We start from the raw sequence: 21,013 nt of genomic DNA, 5'->3' as shown, positions 1-21,013 counted from the left end.
ATGTCAATTGGAATGGTGGTGTCAACAGTCTTGTGATCTCTGGTGGTATTGCATGGTACACACTTCATGGCATTCTTAAGCAAAATCAGACTTTCATGTTCTTCACATTCTAGTCACAGATAAAAATAATAATTCCGGTAAAATACAGGGCAAGAGCATTTCTGCCTAGCATTTCACAAGCGAAAAACAAAACTAAGTTTTAACTTTGAAGAAATGACATGGTCTTGTCCTTTTAATTGAAAGAAAGGATACTTTGCCTGTGAAAATTAAATCCTCCACAGTTTGTAGTTGCTTTTCGAACTTGTCAACCTGACAGTGAAATCGTGTAATCTGATAATACCATGCCTGAGGCTTATTGCAATTTTTTGGGCAGCGGTATCAGCAGATGATGTGCTCTGTTGATTTTAATCACTTACAGTTTGATTCTGATCTCACTGACCTGAGTGTAAATGCAGAGTAACTCCATTGACTTCACTGGAATTACCATAAACATCTCAGTGTAAATGAAATGCATATTTAGTTCATTGTATTTGTGCTTCTGCTACAAGATCTTCAGAAGCCACCAAAGCAAGAAAGATATGGATGACTTTTCCCATCTCTTCATGACAGCTTTCTCATTCAAACAGCATTCATCACTGACCAGTTGTTAAAATTGTCATGTATCTGTCTGTGTGTTTGTACTGATGACTCGAGGTCGTTGTGCTAAATGCATGCACTAGTTGACTTTTCATTGTCTTACAGCCAGTTTGAGTTGCTTTAAGATTCCTGCAGCTTGTCACTAGAATTTCTCTTTATTCATGAGCTTTTGCACTGGCTTTATAGTCAGTTTGAAACTGATATGAATATATTTGAATGTCTGTGGATGGATGGAGTAATTGGATGTATTCTAGAATACTTTTTGGTAAGTGGTCATAAATAGAAACTATTGAAATGTAGGATCTAATCCTGCAACCATTTTTTCAACCTCTGATACTGTCAATAGGAGAGCTGTCTGCATAGCAGGGACTACAGCATTAGGCTCGTACAGAACAAAAATGTAGGTTGTTCACAGCAGATTTCATGGCACAGACGTGAATGTTTCCTATTTAGTGAAGACTTTTTCTTTACACTGGAAGCTTGCTTTTCAGACTTGTAAGCCAAACAGACCCTCCACAGCAGACCCTTCAGTAGTGTTTTGAGGTTTTTTTTAAATGTGGTAAGACCAGTTAATTTGCTGCTGAGCCTAATATGTTTTTTCCCTCCTTTATTTACTGACCAATGAAAATTAATGGGAGTCCTGTGCTTGTTTGTTACTTGTGGTTCTCAATATCTCCTATTTATTGATAAAGGTCAAAGCTATCTGTGTTAGTAATTATGGACTGCTACTCATAGCTAATAATTAACAGAAACTGGTTACTACTTACCTCTGTTAATAAATCGGTCCAGTGTGACTTTTATGCATCCTCAATGTAACTTAGGGATAATACAGAAATGATGAAAAAAAAAATACAGGAAAAGAAAGGAGCATTTATATCAAAAATACCTGTTTATTGTAACATAGTAATATGGTTTAATTGAACATCCATCCTAGATTTGACTTAAGTTATGGATATGGGGAAATAATTATAACTGTTTCTGAAGTCCTGAAACACTGGAATATTTGGAGTTAGATCAACAAAATATTTGGAGTGTATTCATGGTCCATGCTACACCACAGTACTTCTGGGTGTTTAAGTGTTTAAGTTAAGGAGGAGAGCTGAAGATCTCGGTCTGCTGATCTTCCTTGCTCTGCAGGAAGGGATGTGTCTTTGGTCCTTTTTGTTCCCAGGGCTTTGGCTGCAGGACAGCCCTGACCCATTCCCCTCAAAGACCTTCCTCTAACATGTGGCTAGATGAGGAGGCATGGTGCACACTCCATACGGTCACGCCAGAATAGCTGGTGGAGTCCGTGCTGATCCCCTGTGAGCCTAAAATGTCATACCCTTCAGGGAGGGTGCAAGGTGTGCACTTTCTGAAAGCAGCAGGAGGGCTTGAGCCCCGCAGGGCACAGCACCTTGCTGCTTGGGCTCCTGGGGCGAAAGGGCTCCCACAGAAATGCCTTGGGCACTCTGAGCGTCCACAGCCGACCGAGCAGCCACCTGAGCAGCCTGCACTGGAAACCAGTCTGGACTGTGATGCCGGATAACTTTGGAGGTGTTTGCTTCCTGGCAGGAGTTGAACAGCTGGGGGCATGTGTGAAAGCAGAATTTTAGGCATGTTCAGACTTCGAGCAGTTGCAACGTGTAGTAGGGAAGGTCACCCCTACGTTCTGCCGCATTTTCTTGGTCTATGTGACCGTTAATGGCTGCAGAAGAAAACAAACAGATCTGTCTAGAAGAGAAAGTCTCTAGTGTTGGAGTTAAACGATGCCTTTATCTTTGTTTGCACTGTCAAGTTATTTTTCTTGTTTTGTCACCGAGGGAAGGGGTGATAATGTATCCTAATGTCTCTCTACAGACAAAAACCGGTGCAACTGTTAAAGCTGAGCTGTAGTGCTGTGTCGGGCAGACCTGGAAAGTCTCCACGAGCTTTCCAGGAATTCCTGGCTTGCTTTCCAGGAATTCGCCCCTTGGTTTTCTAGGAATTTATACTGTACTTTGTAGGAAACGCCACCTTCTGCTTCCTAGGTATATTTCCTCATCACTTTCCAGGATTGTTTCCCCACCTGCTTTCTATGAATTTTTCCTAGGCTGCCCAGTAATTTCCTCCCAGTTTTCAGTAATTGCCAACGTGTCTTCTGGAAATTCCTTCTTTTATTTCCAGGAAATTTCCCTCTGCTTTCCAGGAATTCTCCTTGTCTGCTTCCTAGGAATTTTACCTCCTGTGTTTTAGGAATTTTCTTGGTGCTTTCTGAGAAAACTCCCCTCCAGGTGGGAATTGTCCAGGGGCTTTGTAGATTTTCTCTCTGTCCTTTGTAGGAATTTCCCCTGTGCATCTTAGAAAATTTTCCTTTCAGTACTAGTCTTTCTGTAAAATATTAATACATGAAAAATAATTTGTACAACATTAATTGTGATAACTGACATTATCTTAATTTAACAGATAAGGAAAATTGTAGCAGGAGGGTGATGTAACCTCTCAGTTCCCAAAGGAGGTGTTATGTCTGAGAGAAGATTTAATTTCAGACTTGGAGAAAAGAGGAATCAGTAAGTCTAAAAACCCAGCATTCTGGTTTGCTTTGTTTTTTTAATCAAGTTTGGGTATTGCAGATGCTAAAAATCATAGAGGAATTGAAATAAAAGATGATCTGGGATGTTAGAATCTAATTCATGGGCCACATAGCTCCTACCTTCCAACACCAGAAAGTTGGAAGTGGGAATTCCTAGAGTGTGTGACCATTCTTTATTCATGAGGGACACTGTGTCAATTAGTGTATCTGCCTTAACCAGTGACAACTAAATATATCGATGTGAGCTCACATTCCCGTTGGATTCCTCACCACTTTAACTTTGATCAAAAGCACCTAAAAATACTTCTGGGCTGGGAAGGAAAAATAACTTCAAATTGCTTTTTGATCACATTGTCAATTCGCAATGGAGAGGAAAGCAAGCTGCAGGTTTGGTAGGGAAGTGTTTCTAGTGCCTAAAGCTGTCATGTAACGTTTCCTCCTCTGCTATTTCCCTGTTTGTATCCCATGCATATTATATTGTCCCTGTTTATTAAAACCAGAGCAAATATTAATCTGCTCCTCCTGTACAGCTTTTAATTGTGTAAAATATGCATTTGTCATAGTTACCTAGAGTGATTAAGGCAGATAATTCACTGTTGGAGCATCTGAGATCTTGGATATTTATTACCAAAGGATATCTAACAACTGTGCTGTGTATTCCAGAGTACTTGCTCTTCTTGCTATATGCTGCATTCTTTTTATCTGTCTGGGGGTTTTATCTATCCATAGGGCTATCTGCCATGCTATCTGTTCATGATTTAATTGGTTTAATTAAATCTGTTGTTACAGTTTCTAGTTTAAGTGATTAATAAAATATTGCAAAATAATCTGTTAGATGCATGGAGACGTTATGCTAGGCTTTGCCTGATGTGTTGTCTAATCAGGTTTTTTTTTCTTTTTATCTATTGGCAATAGTTTGATTTAAAGCAGCTGCAGGTCCCTCATTTATTTATTTATCTTGAGCTAGTAGTACTTGTGGCAAGACGAAGGGTTCACAAAGGTTTCCTGGAAAAGTAATCACTCCTTTTTCTTGCATAGTCTTATTGGTAATGTTAAAAAATACATCCTTCAGTTTAGTATTTGTCAACAGAAGACTTTACTCAGTTCAGAATTTTTAAATGCAATAACTTTGCCCACAAGCAAAATGTAAAATGAATTCAGGATTTTAGCCTTTTATATTTTCAGAATATCTTCAAGAGAACAAAAATATTTTTACGTATCATTACACTTACGTTTTTGTGCTAGTTATCACATTTTTTTGCCTGTTAAGTTTCAGGGAATCACAGATTGTAATAGTTTTATCATATTGCAGTTAAACATTTCTTGGACAGTAGGAATAAGAGTACTTAAGTCACAGACTTAAATATGAAAATGGGGTATTAATCACATTTCATGTAAATTGCAGAATATAGACTTATCAAGTTGGATTAGAAGCTATCTCTCATTATGAAAGCACTGTATCGGAAAAGAATATTCCCTTAAGTAGTTTTTGCCTGCAATGTAAGGATTTTGTACTATTGTTTTCTAATAAGCCATCTGTCATTCAAAAAGAAAAGTCCTAGATCTGGGAAGTGAGGGGACAGGGAGGAACCAAGGGCTTAAGAATGTTCAAATGACATGTTTAGCTCTGAGGTGCATCAGAGGTATTGGAGCAGAGGAGATTTTGCAGAATGCCTGCTGAAAATTTGCTTCTTGTTTTCTGCAGAAATGCTGGTGGTACGCTCTAAGCTTAAGCCAGATTTCTATTTTCTTGAAATGTGGATCCTCATCCTAGCTTATTTGTGTCTCTGTCTCTAAAATGCCATCTCCCTTGTAGTCTCCATAGACTGAAGCCTCAAACTGCCTGAAACGAGGGACGTTGCCTTACACAGCTGGGCAGGGCAGCAGCTGCTTCAGCGTGGGGTGTAGGTGCTGGGCGCGGGATGGCTACAAGTGTAAGCACCCCAACCCTTGGTGTGCAGGAGGTGAACCAGTACCAGCAGGTAAAGGTAGTTTTCCATGCCTCACTCTCACCAGCCATCTGGAAGGCAAGAACAACTCTCTTTTATATAGCTGGGCATCTTCAACATGATGGTTTTCCCAGAGTTAAAGGTAGTTAATAGTTGCCTAGTTAATCCCCTAACACTTTCAGGTATTGCCTGTTCTCAGTTTTCAAATGTGTAGGAGCTGAGCTCTAGCCCCGTTGCCTGGAAATGTTTAGATAAGCATGCCTTCTTTAGTGCGTTTTAATTCCCCCTGAGCCTTTTTGCGCAGCTTCTTTTATGAAAAAAGTAGACTTTGAGGAATTGTGTGCAAATCAGTAGCTCTCCAGGGGAATTACAAGAGCACCCAGAAATACTTGCTTTCATTATCACTGTCTTGGCAGTACTGCTGGAGTATGTCCTCACGTGGTGCCACTTAGAAGCAAAAGTTCGTTCTTTTTTTTGACACTCCAGATCAACAACTTCCCGGGTTTAAAAGTATTTTGAAATCCTCTAAAAATGTGTTGCATACCATTTGCTTTGAAGGAAAAATCTATTATGGGTTTGTCGTGTCTGGTGGAAAAAATGTGATTTATCTATTTTCTTCCCCCCCCCCCCCCCCCCCCCCCCCCCCCATCTCTGAATGCAGCCAGCATTCTGTAGCTCGGCAAGCTGAAGTATCATTTTTGACTACGTTTTTTTATTCTTGCAGATCTGCTGTCCAAACCAGTATGCTGTGTTATGCCAATCTATCTCCTCGTCAGTGCAGCAGGCAGCTGTAGTTAGAATACAAGGCTTTTGCGTTCCACCAGCTCCCTCATCTCTCAGATTTTATTCCATTTCTTTGAGCAGTGGACACGTTCCTGTCAGTCTCTGTGCTTTTATTTAATTTGGGCAGCTATATAAGATAGAACGGATGGTTGAAAACAGTGAAGACCATAAAATGTACTGCATGCTCAATGTCATTTGAACCAAGTAACGTTGTAAATTTTTTGCCCCCATTGCAATGAAGATCATGTGTTTTGGAGGCATGTTAGCAGAGGCATCCAGCCAAGAACCAGGGACGGAGAGGATAACAAACAGCTTCACCTTCTGAAGGATCCAGCATGCACAGAGCAGGTAAACGAACTGGAATTGGACCTATCTTCCTTTGCTATGTATTTCTGAGGTGCGTTTTCAAGAGTAAGTGTTTTTCATATTCTACTCACGTCACTAGTCTATAGTCACTAGTCACTAGACTAGAAATTAGTCACTAGTGCTCATTTCTCTGAAGTAAAGCAAGGATTGTATTTCTCAAAGAATTATTTGAAGTTTGATATATTGGAGTCAAATCTTTTCCACAGACAATGTTTTTGAACTCTTGCACCTAATGACAACTTGACATTACTTTCAATGGTCATAGAAAGTGCTGGTTTCCAAGAAATTCCAAGATGTGTTAAACAAATGAACCTAAACAGTGAACTTTAAAAAATCACTTATATTTTTCAGAAACATTTAGTGTTATTGTTTTACATCAAAGTAATATAATAAATGGGATGAATTACATAATGTTTTGAAATGGTGTAGCAGTTTGTAGTGGTATTCATCTGGAGATATCACACCTTCATTCCTAAGATTGAGTTAATTCATGCAGAAGATTTGTCTGCACGCTCAGTAGATATATTTTCTTACTACTGTATAAATTGGTGAGAAATGCATGCTCTAAATGGCTTATCAGTCCCACAAGTAGCCCAACATGTTAGATTACGTTTATAGGCTTTAAAGTGAGAAATCAGTCTAAGGATTTAGGTCTAGGTAACTCTGTAGGGAAAACAATAAAGTTAAAGAAGTAAATAAAACACTATTAAATCTATGTCAGCAATAATCAGGTGATACCCAATTAGTTAATCCATCCTGTGGTCAGAGAATACATGCTCAGGCTTCTCTGAATTTGGATTATTTGTTGACTCAGCCCCTGAGGAATTAACCTCTGAGGTCACATGCTTCACATTTGTTGAGTAGTATTCTAAGTACAACTAAGTAGAAATACTGAGAATGCACACATGCAGTTAAAGTCAATGAAAATTTCTTGTTCATTGTATTTTGAAAATCAAGAATTTTTTTTCTTTTTTTTTTTTTTTTTGAGTCAGAGCTGCATGTGGTGGGCAATTTTCTGTTTTTCCTACCACCTGCTCATACTCCTGGTGTCCTTCAAATATGGTACTTTCCAACTATATAATAGTGTGTAACTGGTAATACTATACTAATGATAATAGGTGAAAAAGTTTAGGCAGAAGCTGGATTTGAAGTTGACTCTCTTTAATTTCTCTGTAGTTCATTCTTATCAATGTACAGAATCTCTTTTCTTATAATTCCTGCAGTAGTTAACCAATTGATGGAGATGTATTTCTCTTATATCATAATACCTTCTATAATGTTGTAGGCTTTAAAATTGTTCGGTTAAATAATTTAAAAGCTTTCTTTAAAGGAGTTTGTATTATATATACATCTGAAAAGAAAATTGAAAAAAGCACTGAAACTGAAATTTCAGAATAAACCCCATAATTTTTGATATTAACATAAATGGCCTCCTTTCAAGTAGCATTCCTAAATATCCATTTCTTTATATTCATATACATGGGTATAAAGTAACTATCATTCTAAATTAGTCATAGCTGAATATACAACTGATTATTTGCTTTTGTGAGTTATGTGGAAAATGTGGTTAGCAGGAGGACACACAAAGTCTCAGCAATGAAGTTAGAGATGTGTGGCCATAGATGCTTAAAGTTTTGTTGCTGCACAATGAATCCTGAAACTCACAACTTACCAGGTGAAAATTCAGAGATAGTATTTTGTTCCTCTTGATATTTTAAACTTTTCAAATGCTAAATTGGCAATAATAAATTATTTTACTTTCTGGGTTATTTAACAGGTTAGAAAAATACTGCATGTAGGTCATTGTCAGCAGATGGCAGATGTGGCAGTAGTGGGTATGATTGTGTTTGAATGGGATACCTTCACACAGGGGAGATGGAATTGTTTCATCTCATTGATACCACACTAAAATACACAATCATGTTGCTGAGTCCTGGGATGCTTGGTGCTCTGTAAAATAATTTTTCGCTCATTTGGTCTTGTTTATATACAAGTGAGATCATGGGTATTAGCTTGACTGAGTTTACTGGCTTTCAATGTGAATAATTACTTTTTGTTTAACTCCATTGCCCCAACATCTGTATTTTGTGTTCATTTTAGAGGCTTACTGAACATCACCTATTCTATTTAAGTAAAGTCTATTTTATTTTTGTATCATAGGTGAATGGTGTGTTTGGATAACGTGAAAATGGTTACATACAACTTGAAGGATTACAGGACATTTCAGGGAAGTGTGTATTTAAAAAACTGTAAGATGATAAGGGCCAAATTTATTAGATGGGGAACCAATCCTGAAATACACTAGGATTTACTTGGTAGACATATTTCTGAATGTAAGACCTATTAATTTCTTAAATACATCCTACACCTTTTTTTAAAAATAAATTGCTGTCATTGAAAAAAACAATAGTGATGTTTGTAAAATGTGTTTTCCATCAATAACTAAAGGTAGAAGTTCTGCCATGAAGCTGCTTGAACAGGAGGTGAGCATCTCCAAAGAGAGTGAAGCGTGATTATACAATACACTTAGAAGAGATATTTGAGACACCAAAGGTAAGATGTCATTAATTGCTGCCGTAGTGCCGGTAGGCTGAAAAACAAACAAAAGAACCATCTCAGTTCCATGGTAACTCATTACAAATCTTATTTGACAATTTTGTCATTTGACACAGATCTTACCAAAACATTGTGGAAATAAGTATGTTTTATTTTCCACTAAATTCCTGCTAAGCCACTGTTGCCAGAAATATAAACTAGCAGTTTAACAGAGGACAAAACCAGTTTATGTCAAGGCAAACAGCCAACTAAGCCTGCTTTGTTTGCCGATCTCTGATAAGCAGAGACAGTTACTGCAGCTTAGGTTGTAATTTCTTCCTACTTCTGATTCCCTCTCCCCCACCCCCCCTTCCCCTATTCTGTTTAGAGCTATTGCAACAATTAAATACAGTCACTATGAAAATTGCAGGGTTGTTCCTTTCCTCTGCTTGTTTGCTGTAGTGCTTTATAGGAAAAGTGACCCTCTTGTGTGTCCATAGGATTTCTAACAGGGGGAGACATCAGCCCATAAGCAGTCTTTCCATTTTTTTATGGATGTCTGTTGTTTCAGAAATTGTCACAATGGCAAAAATGATGGAAATCTTATTTTTGAGGTTAAATTACTACTATTCTGTCTTTAACTTACTGTATTACTTGTTGGAAAGGTGTTATTGCTGAGCTGAACAGAAAAGATCTCAGGACTCTTCAATGACATCACTATACTATAAATATTGCAGTAACATGTAAAATAATATTTGCTGTTAGCTTTAAGCACAGGTTTTTGTCTTGGAATATTGAATTGGTCAGAAGTCTCATTTGAGTAATGTATTATAGCTTTCATTCCTAGTTGCAGAAAAGTTGCGGTTTATATTTTTTCAGATGTTGGTACTTTCTGTAAAAACCATTGATTAATGCATTGAATGGAAGAGGCTTTAAGTTAAATCTACACTCAGTCCTTGTTTTGAAATCATAACATTGTTATATATTTTTTTCAAATGTATATGTTTTGAGAACTTGAGAGTTTTGCTGTAGTAACCACGGGTAATATTTATGGCAGGTCAATTGTCTTTTGCCTTCTGTTCATGACATACTAAGTGCATTAGGGTTCTAGGTCATGGCAGCTGGAGCACTGCTATTAATTATATATATTGTTTTTACATTAAAAGAAACTAAACCCAGAAATAACAAAATCATTACATTCTCTCTTCATTAATATTAGCTGATGCATCTTGTAATGGAGCTGTGTGAGGATGGAGAGCTTAAAAAAATTATACGTAGTAAAAGCATTTTACAGAAAATTAGTGAAGGCATATCACTTAGTCTTGCTTCAGCAACAGCGTATCTTCACAGAAATGGTAATTAAGTTCCTTTTTCTCTCCCATATGTTCATTGATTTTGAGCATTCATACATTTAACAACAGTTACTGATTGGTATTGTTAACTATCATTTATTTCATAGGATAAAAATAGTCCAGTAAAGAAAAAGTAAAATATACTACATTAATGCTTTTTTATAACTTTATCTTACTTACAGATGCAATAACTGCTACCATTTTTCTTTTTATTTCTCTTTCTATACCAGCTACAATTACATGTATTATTATTTCCTAACTTGCAACTGCTTTGCATTAAACATTATCTTAGCTTTCTTGTTAAGTACACATTACTAGTCTGTTACAAGAGGTAAAAAAACAGAAGCAGATTGTTTCTGATACTTAACAATATGTGTTGCATTTAGGATTCAGTAAATATCAGCGTTTTCATCCGCCACACAGAAGCATTACAATTCTGCACAGTCCACAACAGGGTTAACCTAGCCAGTCAAAAATTTAGACTTGGTAGATAGTGTAGGATTGTGAATAATTCTGGAGTTTTTTTACACAGAAAGATTAAACTCTGTTACAGCATACTGCTAGGAATCCTCCGTTTACATTTTTTCCCGTAGAGATAGCTGAATTGTGGAATGGTGCCTTATTTAGAGCCTTGCTTCTTCTGTGTACTCATTGAAAGGGCAAAACCTGTGAGTTTTGGATGTGAAAGTGAACTGCAAGTACGAAAATATGTACAAATTTGGTAATCATACAATATAAACCCTACTTTTTTTGTGAGATGATGCCAGGTGATCTACTGATATAAAAAACTGAACCAATATGAACTTCTTCCTTTACTACAGGATTGTGGGGAGGAATGAGATTTGGAAATCTGAAATATTTCTATGACTCCCTAGATGAAATGGGAAAGATGCTTTTGGTTAGGCTTCCACTAGTTCAGAGTGAAACGCACTGGAACTGCTCAAAGAAATTACTCAATCGAAAGAGTTTAAAACATTTCTGTCAGAATATCTTGACTGCAGCTGATAGGATTTTATTTCTCTTGGCAGAATCTGTTCACAGAGCTCTAAAACTGGAAAACATTTTAGTTAAAAGCAGTGACATCGATGAAGCAAATGAAATGAAATTAAACATAAAGGTAAGACGACAACTGAAGCTGTTCTACTTCATGAAGTAGTTCTAACATCCAGGTATTACTGGGAGACTTGCCTTTGATACCTATTAGCAGCTTTTGAAATGAGCTACTAAATGGTGTTATTAGGGAAAAAAATAATTTTGGAAGCTAAGTGCCGCTGCTGAAAAAGGCACTTTTCTTTTAATAAGTATATTTCTAGGTCAATTAAAAAAAAAAAATCCTTAAAGTAACCATACCTTGTCATACCATCTAGATCTACATTAGCATATTCCCAAGCCATTAGTTACAGGAAGCCAGCAGTTGCTATGAGATGTGATTAATTTTTATATTGAGAATATTGTCAATTTAATGCAAATCTGTTAATAATTTAGAAAAAACCCACCTATTTAGCCTGTGTCTTGATTGAAATACAAATATATTATAGGATTCTTTTGATTTATTAATAAACATTTACTATCTAAACACAATGTGCCATATGTTTACATCTTCTTTTTTACCCTTGAAAAGAGTCTTTGATGCTTAATAAATCATATGCTAAATATCCATTGCTGATTTGCTGATTTAGTAGTAGGCATCATTAGAAAATGTACGCATCTTCTAAGATAACATTGTAGAACTGAATTATTGGATAATGAAAGTACTATCTTGGGTAGAAAACTATGTTGAGAAGTGTTTCAGATACTGAAGTGGGTGGACAACTCGGTAATTTATGGTGGGACAAATCCAGGTTGCAGAACTCTGCTGTGTTTCTTGGACTCCCTGTGTATTTTTACATCATATTATACCCATTTTAAGAAGCATAGTTTTGGTTTTCTTTATATCCTTCATTTTGAGGCAGTTTTACCTTTCTTCCTGCAAATGCTAAAGCTCGGTAGGACACTGATATGAATCTCTAGTTTCTCAACAGGTTTTCTATCCTTGTAGTCCACTTCCATCTGCAGAAACCATCGTGGCCAGCTACCCTTGCTTCATGGCCTTGCTTTACATATGCATTTGCAACAGCAACTATCACACTCTACCATCTCTCCTTCAAGGTGCGAGCATTTTTCTTGGCCTCCATCCTGTGAACGAGAACACGTATTTCCCCATTTTCCCTGTTCTTTTTGGTTTAGAAGAGAGTAACTCCTGAATAACTTTAATAGAAGCAGCAGAAAACAAGGACGCAAACCCTGGAGCTGGTACAGCTAGCAGCAATAAAAGCGGCTGCAGGAAAGGGGATGTCCGTCACATGGTGGGAAACTTAAACGGCTAAGACAACATTTATCTGCTTCAGAGTTTTCGGGCTTGAGGCTGCTGACGTTAAACATGAGGCTAAGGTTCACGCCCTCCTGTTTTTGGCTGTAAGAAATAGCTTTCCTGAATCTCCATGATTTTCTGGTTTGGGGCAGGATGTGCCAAGAGAGTTACGGCAGAAATCCAGACTCAGATTCCTACTCAGGTTTATACTGCGTGCTATAATATACTTCATTATCCAATACAGTGTTCGTTTTTAAAATCTATGAAGTTCTTCTCCTCAGTGGTATATACCAGCAATGCATTTCACAGCTTGCTTGTAACAAACCGAAGCAAAAAAGAAATCCTTTTTGGAGGAAGATAATTAGTGCCTCAGACATTTTGATTGATGAAATACTAATAGTATTAAATACTTCTTCGAGTGAGGGAGTTGCATGGGATGAAATTACTTTCCAATTTACTAATCATGACAGAAACATAGAGTCTCATCACTGGAAGGGACCTTGAGTCATTTGATTTATTTCTCTGTCCAAAGAAAGAAGCAGCTATACTAAAATAATTTCTGTTGAATATTTGTGTAAAGTGTATTTAAAGACCTCCAGTAATGGACACTCCATAATCTTCCCAGGCACTCTATTCTGATGCTTCGTTATCCTCCTAGAAATACTTCCTCCTGTCTGCCCAGCATCTTCAGTTTGACAATCAGCTTAAAGTTATACCTACAGGCCGTGATCTAATCACTTTTTTCACTACAAATTTTCAGTTAATTCACCTGCAGCTACACAATTACTAGAGCTGACCTAAGGGAGGTGGTGGGAGCCTGGATGCGGGGCTAAGGAAAAGGGTGGAACTACACTTCATGTTTTCAGACTGTTATTTCTCACCCTGTCCATCATGGGTATAAAGAACAGGTAGCCACCTTCCTATTTTCAGCAATCTGAGATCACATTTCTCCCTTGGTCTCTTGCTCTTTAGACTAAACAGAATTAATTTCCTCAGTCCCGTCCTGCATTTCCAGTCCTTGTGATTGACCCGCCATGCTCCATTTGGTACCTGTTATCTCAAAATGGGAGCGTCCAAAACTGGGCAGTGTCTAGCTGGAGCCTCACCAGTACTGGGCTGCATGGAAGGACTGTTTTGTACGTACTGCAGACCTTAGGCTTGCCTCTCAAACACAGGTGACGACCGTCTTTTTGTAGTTTTTGAAGGACTCTGCAATCCTCATGGAAGAACAAGAGGTGAGGGCTGGGAATCGGGCCGTTGGCCTGTTCTTCACATGGCATATTTAAACGGCTTCTACCCCAGACTGCATTTCAATTTCTTGGCCACCCCAGCAAGGGCAGGTGTGCGCAGGAGGTTTTGTAGTGGGGTGGCAGTTTTACCCCAGTTCTGCCTCACAGCAGCATTGTCTGCTAACAGTGGAACTGTTAACTCATGTCCATCTCGTCGCAACAGTCCTTGAGCTGGTGCCTGACCAGCTCTTGTCCTCGTGTTTGCATTCTGAGCTTGGCTTTCCACGTACTTACAGTCATCCCTGGCTTGATGTCGTCTTCAGATTTACTGTGCTCTCTCTTGGATCATCCAGGTCATCAAGCACAACGGCATCATGCCTAGGACAGGCACCTCCGAAATGTTCCCTGGTGCGGCCTTCCACCTGGGCAGTGAACACGTCATAACTGCTTTCTGAGAAGCGTTTTTTATAAGCATGTGTGCATTGTTCCTGTGATATTTTAGTGTAGACAGTATTATGAAAAAAGTTATGTGAAACAGTGTCAAAAGCCTTACTAAAATAGATATATGTGATATTTAGTGTTCCTCCTCCTCAAAGCCTGTCAGCCTGTGCTGCATGGAGATTTGTTCCTGACAGGTGCATAATGGCTGTTACTTACCTCTTTGTTTTCTTCTAGGTGCTTATTATTTCCAGTATGTTCCTGGGAATTAAAATTAATGGGCCACATCTGTATTTCTTTGATACCAGCTTTTTCACCCTCTTACAGATAGATACCATGATTGCCTTTTTCAGTTTTTTAGCATTTTACCTGCCTTCCACTAATAGTTCTTGAACCTCTAATAGCTCTGAAAAGTCTTGTCAGCTTCTGAAGCACTCTAGAATGAATTTTATAGGTTATGGCTGATTTTAAAATTTCCATCCCAAGTACTTGCTAACCTTTTGCTTCTCTGTAAAAAACTGAGGTCTTGCCCCTTTGTCATTGATATTGATTGTGCTATCCCCTGCTTGCAGTTGACATTTTGGTTAAGATTGATGTAAGACGACATTAAATACATTCGCCTTCTGAGCATCATCTATCAATTGCATCCTTGGTTGAGTAAAATAGCAGCCTCTTCATTCCTTGTCTTCCTACTACTCATACACTTATAGATTATTTCATTTTTAGTTACGTCCCTTGCTAGTTGCTCCTCAGTTTTCCTTTCTGATATCGCCCTTCTATGCTTATGTTTTCCTTTTGTCTTATGTCCGTCTTTTATATGCTCCCTTCTTGCATGTGAGACTTGTGGAAATTCATGATTTAACCAGACTGGTTTATTAATTAAAAAACCCTCAACTATGAAAGTAATAGCAATTTCCCAATTCAGTAATTTTATTTTGTGTAGGATATGTATATAAGTATATATAATTTGATGTAAGTTTGTAAGTTTCCCCAGGATGTTAATAGCATGAATTACTGCTGCTTTAAAATGTTCTCACAACGATCAATTAAAAATGAGACAGTACTGTAGGTTTTGGCCAGTTTGGCAATATTAATGATAAGAATCTCCTTTAAAGTCTTGTGTTACCAGTCGTGTTGTTATCAAACCATGAAGTTAACCATTTTAAGTTCAGTGACATAATTAGGTATCTGAAGCTCAGTACCTACCTAAAACAAAAATCTGAGGTGAGAGTTAAACAAGCTTTTTGATTTGGTAGGATGACACCGAATAAAACAGTCTCTGTCAGTGTCCTCTGCTACTGTGTGAAAGGTTTTATCTTCTGTTCGTTACTGGGGCTAAGTAAGTACGGCACTTCCACTGATTATGGAAGTGAAAAGCATAGATCTTGCTGTGAACTCACAACCACATCTCCCATCATCTAGCAGATAAAATATCACCAATATGGCTCCAAAGCAGCATCTTTCTGATGTGTGGCTGAAATAATAGAAAGCCATTAGTGAATAGATTAAATTTGTGAGGTTTTAATCTGGGATATAAATAAATACTTTTGAAAATTTTTATTTTACTGTATTTTGATATTGATTTTGCCCATCATGATGTATCCAAGCTAATACGTACAAACAGGGCTTCTTGTGTTTTGCAAAACCCCTGTGTTCTTATGTGCTACGCTTACATCTGGGAGGAAAAGAAAAGTTCATACGGTGTCTTGTGGTACTTTGTCAGTGTGTTGCGAATACTGCTTTAATAACTTATTGTGGGGAAAAAGAATACTAAGTTTAATCATACAGCTAATGTCACCATGTCACCACCCCCTTAACAGCTAAATGATAAAAGTGAGGACACATCAGCATGAATTTTTAAGGTCTGTACATTATTCATTCAAACATCTGCTGTTGGTTCCTCTTTACATATGGGAATAAATTATACCACATCAGCACATTCTTCATGCTTTGTGTTTAAGCATTTAAAAGTTTTTTTATTTCTATTATTAATCCTATTTTTTCTGCTTGGTTGGCAGCCCCTGAAGTTATCAGTGCCTATGACTACAGCCAACAGTGTGACATTTGGAGCATAGGTGTCATTATGAACATGCTGTAAGTAGCTTGTAAAAGTAATATAAAATGTACAGACCCATTTATAATACAAGTACTTACAATTTTGCACCAAAATAAAAAAAAATGCGTGCTAAACCTTCACAAAAGATCAAACTCTTATACTTTCTTATATATAAGCATCACAAATTTCCAAGTAAAATAAAGTAAAAGATATAGTTCAGTATTAAAAATCGAGGTTTTGATTTATAAACCACTTTATAATCCTGAAATAACAGAATATTACAGAATATTGCAGTGAAACACTGTAAAACTAAACTGAGAGTTTAGACCTCTCTTTTTCATCTGTTGGCTGGATCTATGTGTGAGAACCAAGTTATTGATTTACAGTTTATTGGTCAAATCCTCAAATGGATTGCGCACACTGTGCAATCAAGGCAAGGGCCTTTCTTCTCCGCTTGTGCCCGTGGTAACTCTGTAACTCAGACATTCCAGGGCTGCCAGGTCTCTCACTACAGGTTATCTGTGTCCTCTGAAAGTTTATTAGCCTGCTGTTATTAGAGGTTGAAATGAAATTTTACAATTGTAAGAGTACATGCGTATTTTTATTGAAGTCTTTTATCATTTATCACATTCGTCTTAGTAACAAAATAATAATTTCTCTCTGAAAACTGTTATCCTGCCTATACTAGCTAAATAATAAAAAAAGGTACTCCAGTAATTAAAAATAAATTGTGGCAAACAACATAATTACTGTTCATATGATGCAACTAAAATGTCACATTGTATGCAGGGACTTCTTTTGTAATGTATTTGCAAGGGCTTTTTTCCCCACTTTCAGGCTTTTTCTTCTCTCAGTGGCCCCCAGATGATGCTGTAATGCCAATGTTTTAGAAAACTACCACTTGTCATTTCATGTGTTATTATTTCTGTCCTGTGATTGTTTTACTTTTGTTGCATACCCCAGAGTTCTTTTATAACTTAAGACTTTGTACGTGGGCATGCAAACCGGCACGCATTTTTCATAACCTCCTCTTTTCTGGATTTTCTTTGGTTTTTCTTTTCACTTTGTTTTGATTCCCCACTTTCTTTTCTATACAATTAGCTCGCTTTTCTTTTTGTGTCAGCAAGATGAAGTGTTCATAGCTTTATTGCCTGTATATTTTTTTATTTCTAAAATCCATGTGCGCTTTCTATGCTGATACAGAATGAGTTTTATTGTTGTACTTCGTGATATTAATGTTTGCATCATGGTAGTAGGATTTGCACAACGTAATACAATAGAATATATTATAAAATGGTTGGTAGAAATTGGATGGTTTGACTGGCTAATAAGAATCCAGAGCAGCGCCTGCAATCAGCACGATTCACAGCTCAGAACTTGTAAAATTCAGAGCAGTGAACTATTTTGATTGCAGCCGGAGCTTAGAACTTCTGACCTTCTTCCTTAATTAGCAATATAAATATTTTTTAAAATTAGCATTTTGTAATCACAACAGTGTCAGAAGAAAGTAACATTAATTCACCCCTTGTTGTGATGACTGCACAAGAATGAAAATACTGCGTATGAATTAATATAATACAATTCACACTCCTTTTTATTGCTTAATTTGAAAACAGTAATACAAAAGCCGTAAGATCATCTTCTGATTTTAATTCTGGTTTTGCAAATTACTTTTCTTCCCGCCCTGAATAATAGCTTGTGCTCCTGGTGCTCCTCTAACGGGCCTGAAGATTCTGTTACAGCCATTACCGCTACCATCACAACTTTGACCCTTCTAGGCTGCAGCTAATGCCTTGCTGGTAATTTGCTGGCCGCCAGAGCTCTCTGCAGTGCAGATGGCCTGCTCCATCTTGGTACCAAGGGTATTATTGCCACGGCAGGCTCAGCCTCTACCTATTTGGGGAGCATAAGCCCTGAGGTGACTCATGAACTCTGTTTTCATGAATGTTAATGCACAGGGTTGCCTCTGCATAATGGGGCAATGCCAGCATGATGGATTTTTATATGTAATTTAAACTGAGGTGTACTTTACACTTTCCATTTCATTTCTATTTTAACATATACTAATAGAAGCATACACAATGGTAACCAAGAAAAAGAAAATCCATTAAAATACAAAAGTATGTCAGCACGTTGAAAGAGTAGACTAGCCGGAGTCCTGCTGCCTGCCACACTCGAAGCATGGCCCATAAGCTGCTCTCTGACAGGAAAGGGCTGGGGGCTGCTGTTTCCCGTGCAGTCCATGCTGCTGCACTTCTTGCTCGTTCCTCCAAGTGTGCTCAGAGGCTCTGGCCCCTGCAATAGTACTTGAAAACCTTTACGCAGCTAAAGAAATCTAGGATGCCTAATAAATTACTTCCTGCATTGCAGCAGTAAGAAACCTATTAAGAAAATGTGGTACTTCTTGCTCCTTTCTAAAGGCACAGAACATTTCTTTGCAGATTTTCAAGGTTCCGTTTGATACATTTCACCTACTTAACTCGATTGTCACCAGCCAATGCTTACGCAGTGTTGTGTCCCAAAATGAATACATTCTTCCCATTTTCTGTTCTTCAAATTGAGTTCCGTGTAGATTTAATTCCTCAGGGACATTGCAAAGGAGAATCAGAGGACAGAAGAAAACAATTTTTGTTGAAGACATTTTGAGATTAAAAGTTTTGGGGAAAATGCACTAAAATATTAATTTTATGTTTTACCTTAAAATTAAAAATTAAAGCCATGTGAATGAAACTCCAGAGTATTTTACTTTGATATAAAGTGGCAGGCATCCTTCACTAGAACGTGACAGTTACATTTTCAGTAGCTGCTTCTGTGTTTTGGGAGTAGAATTAGAACCATAATTTGACGCAAATAATTTATTTGATGAAGTTAGTATCTTTTTTGTTTTAAATGGCCACCGATAGGTATATTAATTTCCTGGAAGTATTTGCTATGTATTTTTTGCACGTCAGTTGTGCACGAATAATATGATGCAAAATCTATCAGAAATTTAATCTGCCTTTATTAGTTTTGATTGAAAACACAGATCAGATGATACAGTTTTTCATTCGTTATGTGATTAGTAGAACACAGATCAATACTTAGTTTTGAAGTATATTCTCTAATAAACATTTACAGTTGATGTTTCTGGTTAATACTTCTGTTGGTAAACAGTAATAGTCACAGAAACCAAATACAAAGCAAGTTTACACGCTGGGTTTGATAGTAACACAATTTTTTTTAGGATACGTTTGTTTTAGTTTCATATATCTAACCTTTTTTATTGGTACCACATCATTAAGAATACAAGCAGGTGACATAGAAAGGTTGAATTTACAGACATCCAGATCCCACATTCTCTCAAATATTTCACTCCAAAGAACAAGAAATACATACAGGGCAAGAATGCGGCCAAGGTATATTTTTACAAACCTCTGTACTCTTAATATCTGCCCTTACGGGTATGCCTTACAATTTTTCTGACATTTCTTATCTTTACTTTTTTATTATCCTGTTTCTGCTGATAGAAATTTTGGTAAGGCCAAATAAGGCAACATCCACACTATGTAGCTAAAGGAGATACAGCTTGATAACAGAATAAAAAGTTAAATTAAATTGTGAAAAAAAAAGTGTAAAAAGTGAAATTAAATATGATGTTTTCTTTTGTCATAGTGCTTTCTGCTTTATGGTTTTGTCCTGAAAAATACATCTTTTGTAGCCATAAAAGGATATGATACACTTCTGTATTTTTCTGTGAATCACTTGCTTTAATTTACTGAAGAGTAGCAACTTAAGACTGAGAATTGAACATATTTCATAGATGGTAAGAATTTGGAGCTGACTTCAGGGACACAAGCAACCACCATGTATGACCAAACTGACTTCTTACATGAACAGGGCTACAGAACAAAACGTATGTTGTAGTTCTTATACTGAATCAATGACCTGCATTTGATCCAAGACCCGTCTTTTAGAAAGACAGCTGATTGGGACTGACACGCCTAAACCGAGAGCAGTCTGGTTCGTCTTGTTGCTGCTGTTTCAGTTCTCATGATTGTCAACTCAGCGGAGTTTTAGCTCACTGGTCTAAAAACAGTGGGGTGTGAATTAATGATGGATCTTATTACTGAAATGTAGTAGTTGCTAGGACAGAATTGTTGAATTTTTTAATGGCAAAGGTACTTTGACATGAAATCAAAAGAAATTGTAAGTGTAAAGTGTTTGCAGTAAACAAAATTTCTGTGGTGGAAATACTGCACACGGCAGCAGCAGGTTAGCTTTCCGTCAGCCAAGTGATTTGGATGAGTGAGTTACAGAATACAAATATATTACATATCCAGTTTATTTTTTTCTAGCTGTTACTTCAGTTGTTGTATCTCGTTAAACCTTTGGCTGCTCCTTCGAAAATCTGTATAATAGCAATTATCTTTTCCTTATGTGGATACCCAGTGACCAAGATTATATCACCTTTTAACCTCAGAATCTTTCCCTTTAAACCCTAGACACGCATTTTTCAGAACTTGACTCACTTTTGTAGAGTTCTTCTGAAGCTTTCCCAGTCTTGCAAACTTTTTGATTTCACAGTGATACCACAATAGTTTTTGTCTCACCAGTGAAAAATTGTAGGTACTTTTTCACTGATGCTAATTTTCTTACACCTTTTATAGCAAGCTTAGAAGAAATGATTTTTGAACTAATAAGAAAGGGTGACCTGTGCTTTAAAAATCTGGTCTGGGAAATGGTTAGTGAGGCTGGTAAGTATGCGGTGTGCTCAAAAGATAGATGCTGA

The 21,013-nt window shown here is 37.3% G+C and overlaps 1 protein-coding gene across 1 annotated transcript; it reads left to right on the top strand.

Annotated features, from left to right (window-relative positions):
* Positions 1–8,708: 8,708 nt before the first annotated feature.
* STK33 (serine/threonine kinase 33) lies at positions 8,709–14,206 on the top strand. Its single transcript, XM_027778343.2, is given in 6 exon segments — positions 8,709–8,780; positions 8,782–8,838; positions 10,040–10,175; positions 11,201–11,289; positions 12,211–12,363; positions 14,105–14,206. Coding segments are annotated over 6 exon segments (609 nt in total).
* The last annotated feature ends 6,807 nt before the right edge of the window (positions 14,207–21,013 follow it).

The sequence above is a fragment of the Falco peregrinus genome, chromosome 9, assembly GCF_023634155.1.
Source record: "Falco peregrinus isolate bFalPer1 chromosome 9, bFalPer1.pri, whole genome shotgun sequence".
NCBI classification, from domain to species: Eukaryota; Metazoa; Chordata; class Aves; order Falconiformes; family Falconidae; genus Falco; species Falco peregrinus.
Note: the sequence above shows the minus strand (reverse complement) of the source record. Positions and strands in the feature narration are given on the sequence as shown.